The 17,999-nt window shown below is 44.1% G+C and overlaps 1 protein-coding gene across 1 annotated transcript in view; it reads right to left on the bottom strand.

Moving 5' to 3' along the window:
• Positions 1 to 17,999, bottom strand: part of LOC134450702 (solute carrier family 22 member 23) — a 48,177-nt gene that overhangs the window by 4,565 nt on the left and 25,613 nt on the right. The window contains exons 7-9 of the mRNA XM_063200648.1: positions 12,458 to 12,669; positions 4,482 to 4,514; positions 3,770 to 3,893 (exon numbers count right to left, since the gene is read on the bottom strand). Of these exons, the coding sequence (XP_063056718.1) occupies positions 3,770 to 3,893; positions 4,482 to 4,514; positions 12,458 to 12,669 (369 nt within the window). The remainder of the gene's footprint in view (positions 1 to 3,769; positions 3,894 to 4,481; positions 4,515 to 12,457; positions 12,670 to 17,999) is intronic.

Raw genomic sequence — 17,999 nt, forward strand, 5'->3', positions numbered from 1 at the left:
ACTTTTTCGCTTGCCGGCCACTGTGGCTAGTGGTTTTCTCGAGTCACTAGACATCCAGCCATTCTACTAGCCACAAATTTGTTTTTTTTAATGTATTTTTTATCATGACGCAGTACATATAACCTTAGAAGATGAGGTGCTTAAAGCAAGAGGATGAATGCATGGATTTCTACATGGAATTTCTTGAACTTGAATACAAACAATTGATACACAAGGGCAAATTGCAGAATATATGCTATTCTGATATGTTATACCATAGAATAACCTACCTGCCAAATTGGCTAGTGACACTGAAATTGTTACCAGCCACAGCCACGTTTCACCAGCATTTGGCCAGTTAGCAGGTGCCAGTGTCAAGCCCTACTATGCAGACTTCCTTCCTGCCCTGGACTGGAGTTACGTACGCAAGCAAAGCCAGCGGAGACTGATCCTCAAACAGGCTTAAAGGGCCCCGGGCCAACCAGGCCAGGATTATGACTCCATGGGCCCCATGGGACAAAAAGCAAGAAGGGCCCCTTGTGTGTTCCAAAGGTGTTACTAGTTTCCAAAAAGATTCAGGGTGTTCGTCCAGATATTGGAGGCCCTACTGCGTATGTTGTTGACGGTTCAGGGAAGAACTCTCGAGATATGTGGAATATTTGCTATAAAATATTTGCAATAAAAGTGCAATATTTAATGGCATGTGTGAGAAAGGAAACAATATAGAAGCTTGGGCTTCAGGGCCCCCTTGGTTGTTGGGCCCGTAGGCCAGAGCCCAGTAGGCCCGTGCAGTAATCCATTCCCCGGGACAACAAGTACACCTAGCACAGCTACTGCGTCACTCACGGCCAAGACAAGACGGTAGCCTATACTTGGAACGCATTGATGAGAACCAGTGCAATCCTGAAGTGAACCTAAACAAGGAACAAATCCAGAGACTATGCAAAGCAAAGGGTTTAATTGTGTCATTGAGACAGCCATGGCCTGGTTGAGGCAGCCATAGCCTAGTGGTTAGGGAGTTTTGGTCTCTCAGTCTTGGGGTTGAAGGTTTAAATCCCACCTGACCTGACCTCTCCCTACATCTACATCCATGGCTAAAGTGCCCTTGAGCAAGGCATCTCACCCCATATTGCTCCAGGGACTCTGATCAATAGCCTGAAAAATAATAACTGTGGGTTGCTTTGGAGAAAAGTGTCTGCTAAGTGTAATGTAAGGTAATGTAATGTAATAATAATGTAATGTCACTCACTCCCCGAGTCTGAATGGGTGCCAAAAAACAAACACACACACACACACATAGATACCCACGGCCTATAAAGGTGTCCAAAACAAAACACACACACACACACACACACACACACACACACACACACACACACACACACACACACACACACACACACACAAACACACACAAACACACACACACACACACACACAACCTGTAAAGGTGTCCAGAACAAAACACACACACAGACTAACAGACACCCACGGCCTATACATGGTGTCCAGCGTAAATGTGTCAGACGTAATCACTGCAAAACCTCAAGAGTCTGTAGCGGAGAAATGTTAATGGTGTCTGTCAACACACAGCACCCGTGGTCTTTAAAACAAACACATCATAACAAACATATAAAATTACAAATTGTATTGTATGGCAAGAATTCTACAGAACTTTCACTGCCCGAACATTCCCGTCTCACCGGGTGACGATACATTCTTAAAAACATACAGCACCCATGGTCTTTAAAACACACAGGACCTGTGGTCTTTAAAACTGTGTTGAAGGAAGAACCATTTTGTGCGGGACATTTGTATTTTGATATTTGCGTCTTGTAAAAGAACACGTTGTAAAAAAAAATCAAGTTGGGGAGTTAAAGGTTTCTGCTTAAAGTGATACTGTACCATTTTTGGCAATAAGCCCCCATAAGTTAAATGATTGAGTTTTACCTTTCTCCTGTACTTTCAACAGTTCTCTGGGTATGGCAGTGCAAATTTTACCTTCAAGCTAGCAGTTAACATTGAATCTTATGAGACCAGCTGGCGGCTAACTGGTCTCATAGGACTCGATGTTAATTGCTAGCTTGGAGGTAAAATTTGCACTGCCATTACTGCGAGAACGGCAAGAAGTACAGGACAGGAGAAATGTAAAACTCAATAATTTAACTTAAGGGTGGTGTGTGTGTAATATGAGCTTATTTCCAAAAATGGTACAGTATCACTTTAAGGAGCTTGGGGGTAAATACGGGCGGTATTAGCATGGAGAATATTAGAGGAGAGGGGAGGGGAGGGGACTTACAGGACTGGAGCAGGACAGGACAGTGAGGAAAAAACAAGACGGGCATTATCTAGCCAAGACGCGTCCACCAGACATTGACATTACGTTACATTACACTTTTTTATTCAAAGCGACCTACACTTATTTTATAAGTACAGGGTATGGGTTACAGTCCCTGGAACAGTGTGGGGTTAGGTGCCTTGCCCAAGGGCACCTCAGCCATAGAGTGTGGTGAGGAGCAATCCTCTGATTTAAAGCCCATCTCCTCAACCACTAGGCCACGGCTGCCCCATTGAGAGAGACAATGCAGTCTTTGACAACACTGGGCTATTTTTGACCCTCACAGACTAAATGCTTGAAGAGGCCTGCTGTAGCGGCATGAGGACTGATACCATTGCAAGGAGAGTCAGGCCAAAATCATCAACAGTCCAACGGTCAAATGCCCTGTACGCCTTATGGCCAACCCCACCGTGTACAGTACAGGATGCTGGGAGCGGCGGGGGTGGGGGGCCCAGGGGGATTAGAGAGGTGTGTGAAGACAGGGAGGGGGAGGGGGAGGGGGGGGAGGGGCAGGGCCAGGTAAGGTCAGGGTAGGAGGTGGACAGCACAAGGTATCGACGTGCACGTTCACTTAAGCTACTTGAGGATGAGGTGGGTGGAGCGGTGGTGGCTTGGTGGCTCGGTGGGTGGGTGGGTATGTGAGTGTGCCTGTCTGCTCTGCTCTGCTCTGCTCTGCTCGCGTGATCACCTGCTGGCGGTGAGGGTGTGGCTGACGTTGGAGTGGTGTGAAGGGGGATGGGAAGGACGGGAAGTATTATCATGAACGCTTTTTTTAAACATATTTTTTTTAATGGAGCCTTCTGTGCCATTATTAGCGGAATGGTTGCAAGCGACACAGATGAGACATCATGGGAAATATAGAACCCACGCTCGACTCAAACCCGGGTCACCATGGGCAACTTGCCCATACTGTGTATATGGTAGGCTACATGTGATCATAAAAAAATGACAAGGACTCTGCACCCACTTTTTTTACGTGCGTCTGAAGAAGACTTTTCTCACGAAACCTTATGCAATTATTTAAAAAAAAAAAAAAAAAAATCTGGTCATCTGGTGGTCCTGCTCCCAAGTCAGACGTTTTTAGATGTGCAGGCTTTTACCTACTCCTTCAGGCTACAGTGTATTAGCACGTGCGCGCGTACGCTTTGTTGTTTAGTTCAGTCAGTTTACTGGGTCTGGGCAGACTCTATGGCATGTTGTATGTGTGTGTTTGGGCTGTGCTCCCACGTGTGTGTGTGTGTGTGTGTGTGTGTGTATGTGTTTGCTTGCTTTGTTGTTGAATTGGGTCGGCTCACCTGATGACGGTAGGGGTGATCTCTATGCTACCGTATGTTTGTTTGTGTGTGTGTGTGTGTGTGTGTGTGTGTGTGTGTGTGTGTGTGTGTGTGTGTGTGTGTGTGTGTGTGTGTGTGTGTGTGTGTGTGTGTGTGTGTGTGTGTTGGGTCGGCGTACCTGATGACTGTGGGGGTGATCTCTGCGCAGATGAAGACGCTGAGGTGGTTGACAGCGTGAGATGTGAGCATCCCGATCACAGACAACGCCACCGACAGACGCCTGTTTAGAGTATCCCGCAGAGCTGCAGCGCAGAGAGAAAGAGAGAAAGAAAGACAGAAAGAAAGAAAGAATAAATGTGAAAAATGAGAATATGGACTACATGTGTATGAACCTTATATATACAGTATGTCTAGTAGTGGTGTCAACAATAATCGATTCAGCAATGCATCGCAATGCGGGGGCAGGGCAATTCAATTCAATGCGGCATAATCGATGCGGCATATTTTTTCAAGTTTCAATTACTTCCGTGGATATTTCCGGAGCAGATGAATGTTAAATTAAATAAAAGCACTTCAAAGCATTGAAAACTGTAAGATTGATACAGAAAACAGCCAAGAAAATGCTGTTCAGTATCTTGCCTCATCATGACTGATGAAAAATTTGCTTTGCTCTCAGTAGAAATGTAATGTATTGGAATGCATCGTAGAATTGAATCGAATCGAATCAAATTGAATCGATACCTCCCGAATCGTAATCGAATCGTGAGGACAGTGCCAATGCACACCACTAATGTTTAGACACATACATTGCATGTGTGCTAAGCACTGTCGCCGTGTGTGTGTTTGTTTGTTTTAAGCGCTGTGTAGTGTGTGCGTGTGTGTGAGATTACCTATGTCATGTCGGAGGCTGTACTTTCCAATCACTGCAAGAAGAAAAATAAATAAACAAAAGTCAGCAACTGAAACACTGCGCAGGCAAATCTGAAGATGAATTACATCCTTGACATGAAATTACATCCTTGAAAGTATATCCTTGACATTAAACCTGGGTAAACAAGACTTCCAAACACTAATGCTGTATTGTGATTGTGATTGTGTGTGTGTCTGTGTCTGTGTGTGTGTGTGTGTGTGTGTGTGTGTGTGTGTGTGTGTGTGTGTGTGTGTGTGTGTGTTTGTGTGTGTGTGCCCAGGTGAAAAAGTGGTTCAATTTAGTACAATAAAAGCATGACTGAAGTGTACTTAGCATGTTAAAAGTGCACTCGTGCTTTTTGTGCTAAGAAAAAGTATGTTTACAATATGCTTATTTAAAGTGTACTTAAAATTAGATGTAATTAAGTTGCTCTCAAAGAAAGTACACTTAGCGAACCATACTTCAATTGGACTTAAAAGATGTTTGGCTAAAGTGTATTTAGAGGAATATACTAATAGTGTTCTAATAGTGAACTTACTAAAAGTGTATTTTTTAATAACATATTGCAATTGTACTTTTTTAAAGTGCAATATGATTACACTTCACCCAAATGTCTTTGAAGTGTGATTTTCTATAGTGCGCTTTAAAGTAAATCGTTTTAACATATTGCAAGTACACTTTTTCTAAGTGCACCATGATTGTACTTCACCCAAATATCTTCAAAGTGTGCTTATGTCACAGGTGGGGCGCGCGTTTGCTGGCCGCGCCCACTTTGATTCTACTACCCTGGGAGTTCACTGCACAACACCAAAAACCAAGACACAAGTTCCAGTTTTCGTTCTATTTATTTACCACCACTGGATTAAAAGTCAAAGGGGTAGGCCTAGTTGTCTCTGTCCATTACCCACGGGGGAACCCACCCACGCCCAAGTCTGAAGTCTCCAATGGAATGCTTGGACAGTCCAGCCACCAAGTCCATCCGTGCGGGGGTTGCGAGGTGAATTACACTGCAACGGGGGCATGGCACACACGTTCAATCGGGAGCAGCTGGCGGTGATGAGAAGCGATGGGAGTTCTTCTGCGTAGGCCCGGAATAGCTGGTTGGTCTTCAGCAGTCTTGGGTGCGAGCGAGAGGAAAAGAGAGAGCGAGAGAGAGCGAGAGAGAGAGGCGCACTCACGGGGGCCACAGTAACCAGGCGAATACGAGTCACTCATCTTCACGGTGGGGTGCATGTCGTCTCACCCCTTTCCATCGAGGCAGGTTCACCTGGCCGTCACTCTGATTGCGGACTCCTTCTGGGCACTATGCCAGTCGCGCTCTCCTCCGAGCTGCCAGTTTGCCTTCTGATCCAAAGGATCGCGTCCACTTCTCATCCAACTTCTCGTCCCTCTGGCTCTGGCTCTGTCCGGTTACCGGTGTCCGACGTCTCCCATCTTGCCGCTCCACTCTCACCTCTCTCTCCCCTCATGCACAGGGACGGTTCTACCATTGGGCAAGGTCGGGCAATTGCCCGGGGCCCCGGACTTTTAGGGGCCCCGTCGTCCCCCACATCAATTCCACCTGGAATGAGCATTCGGGCTCTCGGGGCCTTACATTACAGCACGGGGCCCCTCAGGTCAATGTAACGGTTCCTGCGCGACTTAAAGTACAAGTCTTTGTGCAAATTCAAGGCTCTTGCACTGTCATCACATAATGTAATGCTTAATAATGGCATCTTGTATATAGCTAGTGCCACACTTCAGCACGACGGTGGGACTTAAATTTGAACTCAACATTATGCCACAAGAAAATGAATAGTAGGCTAGGCCTACTTTTAGCAACTGTAGGTCACATGGGTGGTAGAATTATACAAATAAATGTTTCAAATATAAATGAAGACCATAAAAGAACGATATTTATGTGAATTTTCTTTGATTTATTTTTGTACATTGCGGCCTTGCATTGTGGGATACATTATAGCCTACCGGTAGTAGCCTGTCTGGCTGTTTGGAGAGAGCGCCAGTTGCATCGGCAATGTTCTACCGTTATTTCTAATGTCAGCCTGCCCTAGAGAGCTGATTCGGGGAGCTTGTCCTTTCATGATAATAAGCCACATTAAGTCATGGTTGTCAGTGAAAACTCAGTCGTTTGCCTATGTTGTAGCATGCCTTCTTGACCTTGTTTATGGATGTAGGCAGAACATGATTTGTGCATCTTGATAAAAAGACCGTGTTACAAATTGCCCTGCGTTACTTTGTGCTCCGCGCTCCTTTACTTCAGAGACAGAATTGTAAAATGACCAAGTCCCTTCAATCGCCAGTGCTAGCATGAACATAATGGATATTGTACAGAAGCTACAAAGAAGGCACGGTAGGGGTTTATTCCTTTCAATCATGATGTCCGCCGCAGCACAATTTTGATACCGTATCATGACATACTTCACGCATTGTTGTCATTCGGTGTAACTATAGTCAAAAGTTGATAGCTCTAATGTCGGTTCGCTGCATTTATTTCTGGTTAGCATGACGGAAGTTTTGTTATTGTAGTCTAGCTGTTATATCACGTCACGCAGCAAGCTGGGTTACTTCAGAGTTGTGAGCGATATAGTTATTAGTTAGAACTAGAGAGGGGACTTGTTAACTATTCAACAGATGTGTGCACGCGCAGTTGGCACAAGGTGCCTGTTGTTTCTCGTTTGTTGCCTAATTTCGGTTTCTGAAACACAATAGTGTCTACTTCAGTCACCGTTTCCTCTGTATTGGGTGTTAACTGTCTCAAGAGTGCAGTGTGCGTTATGGTGCACCGTGGTGTGTCGACTCGTGACTGTGTTTTCATCGGTGTGTTGTGCTATGGGCTATGTTTAGTTGAAGGGGAGCATCACCATTTTTTTTTTAAGTTTTCTTTTGTAATCAACCCTCTACCGCGAATTGTCTCATTCTATCTTCTTTTCCCATTTATGGAACGAGTGTGGGTCTATCCTGGCTATTTCTCACGTGTTGCAGGCTGAATGCTCACATCAACAGCATAACCACAGGGATTAAAGTTTTCCGTCGCTACGACGGAATTCCGTCAACTGGATTTTCGTTTGGACGGATTTCCGTCCGTATAATTTATGTCAATTAATTTACAATTTTTACTTTCCAACTGAACTCAAATCGACAGCACTCCTGGTCATGAGAAGGGGACGAGAGGTGTGGATGTAGTTGGGCTACTCCACCATTGGCGGTGTGATACAACATTCACTCATCAGTAGCCTAGTTTTGGGTCATCCCCTGTTCTTCCGTGTTCCAAAAAAAAGTACACGAGCGGTCAACAATTCTGTGGCAGCGCAACGCGAGAGATTAAAAAAATAAGTAACATTGTTGCTGATGGCAGAAAAGAAAACTATTGTAATACAATGTATAAAGTGTAGTGACGTTTTCATATCATTGCACCTGCCGTGGCAGATATTTAGAAAGAAAAAAAATGAATAGTTTACTTCGACTGCGTATGATGTCCTTTTCATGAAGGGTTTGCCTTTTAAGCATTGTGACTCTTACTAGCATTATTCATAGCCCCAATGGGACGACTATGGCAGCTAACTAGGATAGCCTACCATGCGTTTCATCCTCAAAGTTTAGCGCGTTTGACTGGCTGCGTGTAGAGCTAGTTGTCTTTTTGACAACGGATAATTCAGTCTCATCTGTACTCATAGCAGATTAACTTTGTTGTTGCCGATATATATATTCAAGAAATAAGTTAAAAATGGGTTGCATTTGGGTCACGGATAGGCTATCCCTGGCAGAGCCAATTTATGCCACGTCTTGTTCTGGGAAGCAGTGTTCTGATGGGTGGACTCATGGTCGATAAATGCCGTTTCGACGTTTGTTTCACTTTCAAGGCTGGTTACTGTGTGACGCTATTTCTGCTAACTGGAATAGTGTGCAGCAGCAACAGTTGTGTGTGCGCTTGTTTTTGAGTGGCTCAACGTCTGTGACCATCTTCTCGGACTATGCGTTTCGTTTGAGTTCAGTTAGCCTATTTGCGCACTGCGCCCTCAGGACTGATGGGTGGGTGATTTGCCTTGATTTGAGTGGAAAGCTGCGCGACAAGCTTGGGAAAGTGTGTTACTTTTGTAAACGACAGACGTATGTCTGTGACTGTCGTGTCTGCTGCGTCCTGTCAGCTTGTAGAACACGTGCGCATAGGAAGAATCGGCGACGTTTTTTAAATCAATGGTAAGCGTGTGCTTGGCACCGCACATCGAGAAGCAAAAAAGTAGCCAGTAGTTTTCAAAACGGTAGAACACAGAGGTAGACATACCGCACCCTGTTTGTAAACGTCAACAAGTTATTTGTAACAGGATGAATACTGAAAAAGGCCGAAGGGTGAAAAACATACAAATAATTAAAGCTAGTTTTCTCCCTCTGATTGCTATGATCAGGGCTTTTTAAATGTCAGAAATACAACTGCAAGCAATGCGCACCAGTGCTTTCACCAGAACAGTGCTTGCCCATTCTAATGTGAAAGACAAAATATAGCCTACTACTACAACAAAAAACCCCATAATGGGATCACTCACTGTATCAACACATTGCAATTCCAAGTCAATAATTCTGTGAGATCAGCTACCATTTTGAAGCAGCATTCATTGTGAATCCATTCTGCATGATGTTGTGAACAATTCATAAACAATGGGTAGAAATAAGAGGAAATAACCAAAACATGCCCCAAATTTCAGTTCAATCTTTGCAGTCTGATATAGTATCCATTATCCCTCCATTCTCGGCCAGTTCTAGTCAATCTGGTGAGCGGCCTAGGCCTGCCGCCCTCTTTCCTTTTTTTGTATTTAGAAATTGGCATCTGTAAACATAGCATTGTAGGCCTACATCTGATTGAGCACAAAATTGTCATCTGTAAACATAGCATTGTAGGCCTACATCTGATTGAGCACATCTGATCTAGTACCTACAGGTACACTCATACTGAGTCTATATAGGTCTACTGAGTGTATAATGAATATTCATTGTTCATGTGAAGTGTAAAGATTTATGTTGGTTGAAGTTCTGATTTTGTGGCACTTTTTGGTATTACTGGCGCCCTCAAGACATAGGCCTATTCTGCTCTAGGCGACTGCCCAGTCTGCCTATGCCGTTGGCTCTGGCACCATTCCTCGCATGTATGTTTCGTCATGAGGGCAGAGCCTGGCTATATTGGTTTTCGTAGGGTTACGGAGTGATACTCGATCGGGTGCCTAACCGGTAAAAAAAGTTCAGTCAGATAACTTTTTTTTGCTTTAATCCCTGTAACTAAATCATTTGTCACCTTAAGGAGAAATTAATCTCTGCTTTTATTACATGCAGAGTTGGCTATTGTAAAAGTCACTCAGGCAGGTGCAACTTATCCACATGTTGCTGCTAGAATTCTAAATAGCAAAAGAGATCACAACACTCCAGTATTTGGTCATTTCACTGGCTACCAGTGAGGGTTTTTTGTTTTGTTTTGAGAATTTAGTTTAAAGTAGTCCTGATAGTCTTAAAGTCACTAAATGCCTTGGAACCTAAATATAGGCTATTGTGGATGTGCTTGAGCAATATCATCCTTAGATGCCTTAGGTCTTCTCTGGTAGTGTCTAGGGTCAAATCAAGTGAAATGGCATAGTCATATGCTGCCTGCTGGGGCCAGCTAGATGTCCAAATAAGACCTGCCCCAACAGCTTTGTTTTCATCTGCCTTTGGTGATAGTTATCTACTATCTATAGCAATATATTTTTCTCTCTTCTCTTTCTCACATTGAATGACAGTTGTGTATGATAATGTGCTATATAAATATTGATTGAATGTGGGGCCCACCTAGATAATCTTGCTTATGGGTTCCGTTGTTATGCCACTGCCTGCATACATCATCGATTATTAATTAATCATTTAAAGGGGGCCTCAAAATTGTTTCTTGCCCAGGGCCTCAGATTTCCTAAAACCGCCCCTGCCCCTCAAGATGGCATTCTCGCAGTCATATCTCCTTGCGGCTTCCTCCTCACAGTCTAGTTTCTTGCTGTTTAAAACTCTGCTCACCAACCCACGTGCACCAATCACCTCCATCCTCCTCACCTGCGCTCCATTATCCTAATCATGCTCCAGGTGCATTACATTGGGAATGAATGACATCTAGTTTTCGGTTCACTTGGGCCTCAATTGTCACCCCGTGTAACCCATAATGCACCATCATGCATGTCCCATCATACAATGCACTTCTTGGAGGTAAATTTCTCAAACAGAAAGCCATTAATTCTGAAGGAATATTTTTGGTTTGCATGAAAATATTACTCATTGTTATATTCTGTGTTTATTGTAGGGGTTTTTAAATTTTAAAGTGGTACACAAAAAATGACCATGTTCCCACCGTCATTATGATGGTCACGTATATGTTCTGGTATATATAGGCTCACACTTCCTACCATGTCATTGTTGGAGGTAAGTTGGAAATAATTGTTCAACCAATGATTGCAGTGTCATCCTTAATCATTAATCTAAGTGATCAATTGCAGGAAGGAGGGTCAAGATTGAAAGAAAATGAAATGTGTACCTGAAATCTCTGTAACAATGCAATGATTGTAAATGTCAGGCATGCTAGGCATGTATACTGTAACACTACTGTGACTGTGGATGTGCGAAAGGTGCAAGTTCTGAGAACCAGCATGGATTGTAATATAACATTATTATTTCATGTACTTGGGAGAGTAATGTAAATACACTTCAAGCATACCTGTTATATATTTACAATACTTAATATGATATACTTTTTACATACTTAAAATGTTCCAATGTTGTCCAAAGAAGCATGAAGTTAATATACTTTTATTGAACTTCTAGTAACAATAAAATGTTATAGAAGTGTACTCAAGCACACTATTAATGCCATACGAATGCATGAAAAGCGTGTTTGGAGCATACTTTCAAAAGTATGCTTGTAGTGCACTTAAAGTTGTCCAAAAGCGGTGCCAATTTAGCATCCTCAGTGTGCTGCAAGTGTGCTGAAGTACTGCTTTAGTAGTGCTTCAGCGCACTAATAGTGCAATGAAGCGCACTTTAAATCGCCGAAAATAGTACACTTTGTACTAAGTACGGTCAAAAAAAGTACACTTTAAGTATATGGGTTTTTCACCTGGGTGTGTGTGTGTGTGTGTGTGTGTGTGTGTGTGTGTGTGTGTGTGTGTGTGTGTGTGTAGGAGATTTAATATTGGGCATGTATCATATTACAGTCAGTAAAATGTGCCATTATCAATATTGTTTGAGCAATGTGTGGCAAGTTTGTGCATGTCTGCATGTGTGTGTTTGTGTGTGTGTGTATTTTATATGAATGCATTTGTGCCTCTGTGTGTGAACATGCATGCACACACACACAACGATGGCCTTACACACCTACAGTATGCATGCATGTGTGCGTGTGCGTGTATGTTCCCTGCATTTGTGTATATTAGACAGACTCACAGTAGAGTAGGGCGGTGGCAGTGACACTCATGTGAGGCTGTGTGTGTGTGTGTGTGTGTGTGTGTGTGTGTGTGTGTGTGTGTGTGTGTGTGTGTGTGTGTGTGTGTGTGTGTGTGTGTGTGTGTGTGTGTGTGTGTGTGTGTATACCCATACACATAAGAGGTGTGTGTCTGTCTTTATCGGTATGTGTGTTGTGTTGTGTGTGTTGAGCAGCCTGAGTTTCAGATGATCATGAGTGTGTGTGTGTGTGCTCAGAGACTAACAGTTGAGCAGGACGAGTTGCAGTAGGGATGATCATGAATGTGTGCGTGTGTGTGTGTGTGTGTGTGTGTGTGTGCGTGTGCGTGTGTGCGTGCGTGTGTGTGCGTGCGTGCGTGCGTCCGTGTTCACAGACTCACAGTTGAGCAGACCGAGTTGCAGTAGCGATGATCTTCATGAGTGTGTGTGTGTGTGTGCGCGTGTGTGTCTGTGCGTGTATGTGTGTGTGTGTGTGCGTGTTTACAGACTCACAGTTGAGCAGCCCGAGTTGCAGGAGTGATGCGAGTGCGGTGACGATCATGAACGAGAGCTGCGCCCCCCTCCTGCCCATCACCACGACGACCGTGGCCAGCATCGCGCAGCCGCCCATAGCGATGCCCACCAGCACCAGGTAGTGCACCGCCGAGAAGGAGATGCCACACACCACACGCGCAAAACACTGGCCCATACCACTACTCGCCAGCCTGGAGGAGAAGTGGAGAGACAGAGAGAGAGAGAGAGAGAGAGAGAGAGAGAGAGAGAGAGAGAGAGAGAGAGAGAGAGAGAGAGAGAGAGAGAGAGAGAGAGAGAGAGAGAGAGCATTTAGAACCCTGTACATTATAAGAAGAAGGAAATGACACACAGCACACGCTTTGTCAATGATGTGAATTACCCAGGATGCTTCAATCCAGTTTCCATGTTCATGCAGGTTGGAGTTAGAAAATGTGTATAAAATGGACAATAAGGTAGTAGCAATCTTTTTGCACATATAGCGCGTCCAGGCCGACTGAGAACTGTGCTGGAGCCCATTCCCGCACCTAGTCGTGAACCGGCCGTCGTGTTCACGCCATAGATATTTGCGTTCGTGAACTGGAAAGTTGGTTCGCAGTGCGAACCGCAAAATAGTAGGTTTTCTCTGCGAACCGTGACGACAGCGTGGCCGTCAGCAGGTTCATCCGGGCACCACAGTCACGCGCGGAAAAAGTTCAGAGCCCGGTATGAACACGGGCAGTTCACAGACCAGCACATTAGTGCTGAACGTAACTGGTGCGGGCACCGACACGGGCTCCGTTCTGGTCGGCCTGAAAGCCCTAATAGTGTACAGTTGGGGCATTTGTGGCCAGGTGGTCTTTGGGGTTGCAGGTTTCAATATCATCATTGCCGCTAAGAAGAAGGTGCTTCCCTAAATGTTCAACAATGACCGAAGTGCTCTTGAGAAAGGCATCAGGCACAACACTACTCCAGGTTGTACCCAATATACCTCGTCATAATTGTACTCCCAAGTTGCTTTGGATGAAAGCGTCAGCTAAATGCACAATGTAATACAATCTGTTTATACTGGCTAAATGTGCATTTGCACTGGCTAGATGCTTACACTGGGTTATTTATGGGTTTGGGGTCATTTATTTATGGGATGGCACTTAACATTTCATACCATGGAAATTGGTACTGTGTGTCTTACACAGTGATGCTGGTGGTGACGCTCTGATCCAAAGTTCGTTGTTCTTTGACAAGGACAACAAATTCTTGACACTTGAATCACATCTCTTTTAGGCCATCAGCAAAGCCATAGCATGTCACACTCTACCCTGTATGCCTTATGCATGTGGCAGTCCTTGCAGTCCATTGGAGGCTGCATGCAGAGACGGATCTAGCGATTTTGGGGCCCTAGGCGAAATATGAACATGGGGCCCTCAAAAGACATTATACAGTCCCCCAAGGAAATCGCGATGTTGCGATCGCGTCGTTTTTCGCAACTTCAATGAATTCCCACGAATTCTGCGCGAGAGCGCGCAACTTTAACCAATCACCGCGATTTCCCGCAACTTTGAACACTTTGAACCAATCCATGTTGCGCTGACTTCACTGACGTCGGCAAACTTCCTTTCAAAAAGGATAATACAATAAAAAATACTATAAAAAAGTAACCCATCAATCAGTCCCAGCACTTGCATGTACAAAGTTGTCGGTGAGGGGGAAAAAACTAATAAATACGAATGTAGGAAACGCCATGTTCTCATTGCGCGTCTGCTCGCATGGTCACAGGAGGGAAAATGTATGACTAGTCTGGCATAACCAATAGGCCTACATTTTTAAAATGTGGTAGGCCTACATAAATATATAATTAACACTTCATGACAGTCATCTACATTACGCCAAATATAGGGCTCCTACAACAAGATGTGTTTTCTTTTTTCTAAAGCGGTCCACCTGCTGGACCACTTTGGTGTTTGACTTGTGCGCATACAGAAGGCAACATTTTCCCTCCGAATTGAGATGCGCAAATGCCTTGTCCACAACAAAGCAGTAATTTCCATCCTTCATTGTGAATGCTGCGTGCGTGCCTGGCCGATATAGTAATCTCTTTCGCGCAAATTGGGCTATGGCTGGATACGAGCACTTGGTGACCGTGGTGACCGTGTCGTGAAATCACTTTCGTTTAACCTGGCGCGGTCAAACGGACAAGGAACTCTGAACATGAATAAAACCAGAGCAGACACGTTGGAAAGCTGTGGGGGTATTGGAAAACTACGTTCTGTCTCTCCCTCTCCTTCTCTATTCCTTGTGCGATTGACGGTAGGCTATTGATTGACAGCTGAGACCTCCGTTCTGCAGGCGACGTGGTGTTTTATAGATAACAATGTCGTCGTCTTTTATATTCACAAGAGCACCAAAATTAATATAATTTCTGAGCATTATTCAGCAAGCACCCTTCACAAAAGGAAATCTGTGAACATTGAATGATGATCATCAGCCGTTAATTTAAAGCCGGCTGACAGCGCGGGAGAACAAAAAAAAAACCTAGGCTATGCCTTCTTTCGAAAGCGACCCCTCTGCTTTTATTTGTGTTGCTTTTGACAAGCTTGAAAATTAAACGCCGACACAGGCAGGCTATGTGTAGCAGACGACTCACATTAACCAGGATTTCAGTCACAAGAGTTCCTGTCGCGCAGCCTCTTCAGGGTGGACATGCCCAATTCCGCCCGCCTACTTATAGTTAATTATGTATCCACTTTTTTAAGTCAGGAATGGATATCGACATGATACGAAGTTTGTATGCTTACAATTTGAAACGGTAATGACATTTAAAACAGAGTCAAACGGCCATAAACAGCGTAATGAAGGGTGTCGTAATGGCAGCATGAAAGAGATGGAACTTTTCACGACGACATTCTGGCTAAAAACTCGCCCTGGCAGCTTCCCTGCTTTGCCTAAGAACCAAAATTATAATATAAAAATGGAAATAATATAAAAACACCAGAGGACTGGAATGTGGCAGTGTCCTTTACTTTCAAGCGTGGGGAAACACATTAAAAATCGCAACAAAAATCGCACCTTTCACTTCATGCCGCAACAAAATCGCAACAACACAGTAAGAAGCTCCGCAACTTTTATCGCGATTTTCTGGAAATCCTCGTGCACCATCTGGCAATTCCTACCGCGATTTTTTGAGAAAATGCCCGCGATTTCCTGGTGGGACTGATTATATAGACATGTTTTGGTGCGATTTTATTCTTTTGTCTAATATACATCTTTGATTACTTGACATAAGTGACAATTTAAGATCCAGCCCATTTTTTTGTGTGTGTACTGCGACTGGTATGACAATTGAGGGCCCCTACGGAGCCCCCCCCAAAACGTCTGTGCACGCCACTGCATGTAATGTATTTGAATGTTTGTTCAGTAGACAGCTTTTGTATGCACTTTGAACACCATTAATCTGATCTATGTTCTTTGACCGCCATGACCTGATTGAAGGAGAATAATCACAGACACAACCTTCATATGGCAGCTTCCATGACAAACACAAAAACAAAAGAGCACAGGTTCAATCAAGATCCATGTTGACCTTTGATGGCAAGTGGCTCTCAGATCCATGCACAGATCCTTAAAAGGTAAACAAACAGCAGTCAAACCAATACCAACTAGCAACTGATTAGCTGCTACACACTACACTCGCAGCAACACAAACCATCAGGCAAAACAAACTCAGTTCAATGTTTCTTTAAAGCATTCATCCAACGGTCCATTCTTATCCAGAGGGACTTACAATGAATTAAGTCCAGAAACAGCTCCTGCTCCCTGCTGTGCGGTTTAGTGGGACGCTTGATGTCTATGACGCATATAGTACACAAACGGGTGATGGGCATGTAGCTGAACTAAGAACCCCATTTTGATCTTTCTCCTTTTCCAACTATAGGGCTTTCAGGCCGACCAGAACGGAGCCGGTGTCGGTGCTCGCACCAGTTACGTTCGGGACTAAAGTGTTTGTCTGCGAACCGCCTGTGTTCATACCGGGCTCTGAACTTTTTCTGCACGTGACTGTGTTACCCGGATGAACCTGCTGACGGACGCGCTGTCGTCACGGTTTGCAGAGAAAAACCTAGTATTTTGCGGTTCGCATTGCGAACCAATTTTCCGGTTCGCGAACGCAAATGTCTGTGGCGTGAACACGACGGCCGGTTCGCGATTAGGTGCGGGAACGGGCTCCAGCACGGTTCTCAGTCGGCCTGAATGCACTACTAGTGGCCTCTTAACATCCAGATCTACACAACGATCCCCAATGGCCCTATAGTCAATACACACATACAAATAGGAGCCGAGATGACAAGTACACAAACATACACAAAAACCTAATACACATTATTGCACATTGTAGTACACTCAAGGGTGGTAGGTAGGTAGCTGAACAAAGAATCCATTTTGATCTTTCAATGCTAGTGGCCTCTCAACATCCAGATGCATACAAAAAGGCCTCTAAATTAACAACCAGCAACTGGTCAAATGCCAGTGAAAACTCAGTTTGGCTGGCAGAAAATAAATCTTACCAGCCACACACACACACGCACACACGCACACACGCACACACACTCTACTGGTCAAAGTAGATAGTAAGATTTAACATTTAAGCTACTATCCAAATTGGCTACTAGTGAAAAAATGAATTTATAGCCTTGCACACAAAGATCCCTAATGGCCCTAATCAGTCAATACCATACAATACAATACAATGCAAATACAATACAATACAATACAATACAATGCAAATACAATACAAACAATACAAACACAAATAGCAGCTGAGATGCCTCGTAGGAAGTAACACTACTTCAGCAGACAGATTCAGCTGACACTTGTGTGCAGACCGACTTACGGTGTTTATTAAATTAAGTGGAATTAGACGCCACACTTCACACGCAAGTGTGTAAGTTACAGCTGAAACTCCTTGTTCAGGTAAGCATTACATGGTCTGTAAAAAGTTTGTAAAAAAATTGTACATATATACAAAAGCCGAAATGGTTGGAAGTTGTTAAGCCAAACACTAATGGTCAACATGGCTGGTAAGCTTTCTTTTCTACCGGCCAAACTGAATTTTCACCAGCATTTTACCAGTTGGCGAGTCTTAAATTAGAGGCCTGCTTCAATCATCCTAGCTATCGCTTCCACTCCAAGCCGATTTCAAATGCCAATGGACAAAGCTACAATCGAACCAATTATTCCGATAAAGCATGCATTATGATTCACAGTGCAGCCTCATAGGAAATATGGGCACTGGGCAGGCACCGGCTATTCACAGTTAATGCTGGAGAAATACAGTGATGGGCAAAATGGAGTCATTAGTTTCAAACCATTGCTCCATATTCAAAATGATATCGTTTTATTACCTGTTCAATTCCACCAGGTGATCATTCTACCATCCAATCACTTAGCTGAATTAGACAGGTAAAAGTCGTTTGGAATATGTGGCACCAGACTGTCCATCACTGGAGAAATACAACCTGCAAGGGGAACACTGGAGCAGTGGACCACAACA

This window comes from Engraulis encrasicolus, chromosome 6 (genome assembly GCF_034702125.1).
Source record: "Engraulis encrasicolus isolate BLACKSEA-1 chromosome 6, IST_EnEncr_1.0, whole genome shotgun sequence".
Taxonomy (NCBI): domain Eukaryota; kingdom Metazoa; phylum Chordata; class Actinopteri; order Clupeiformes; family Engraulidae; genus Engraulis; species Engraulis encrasicolus.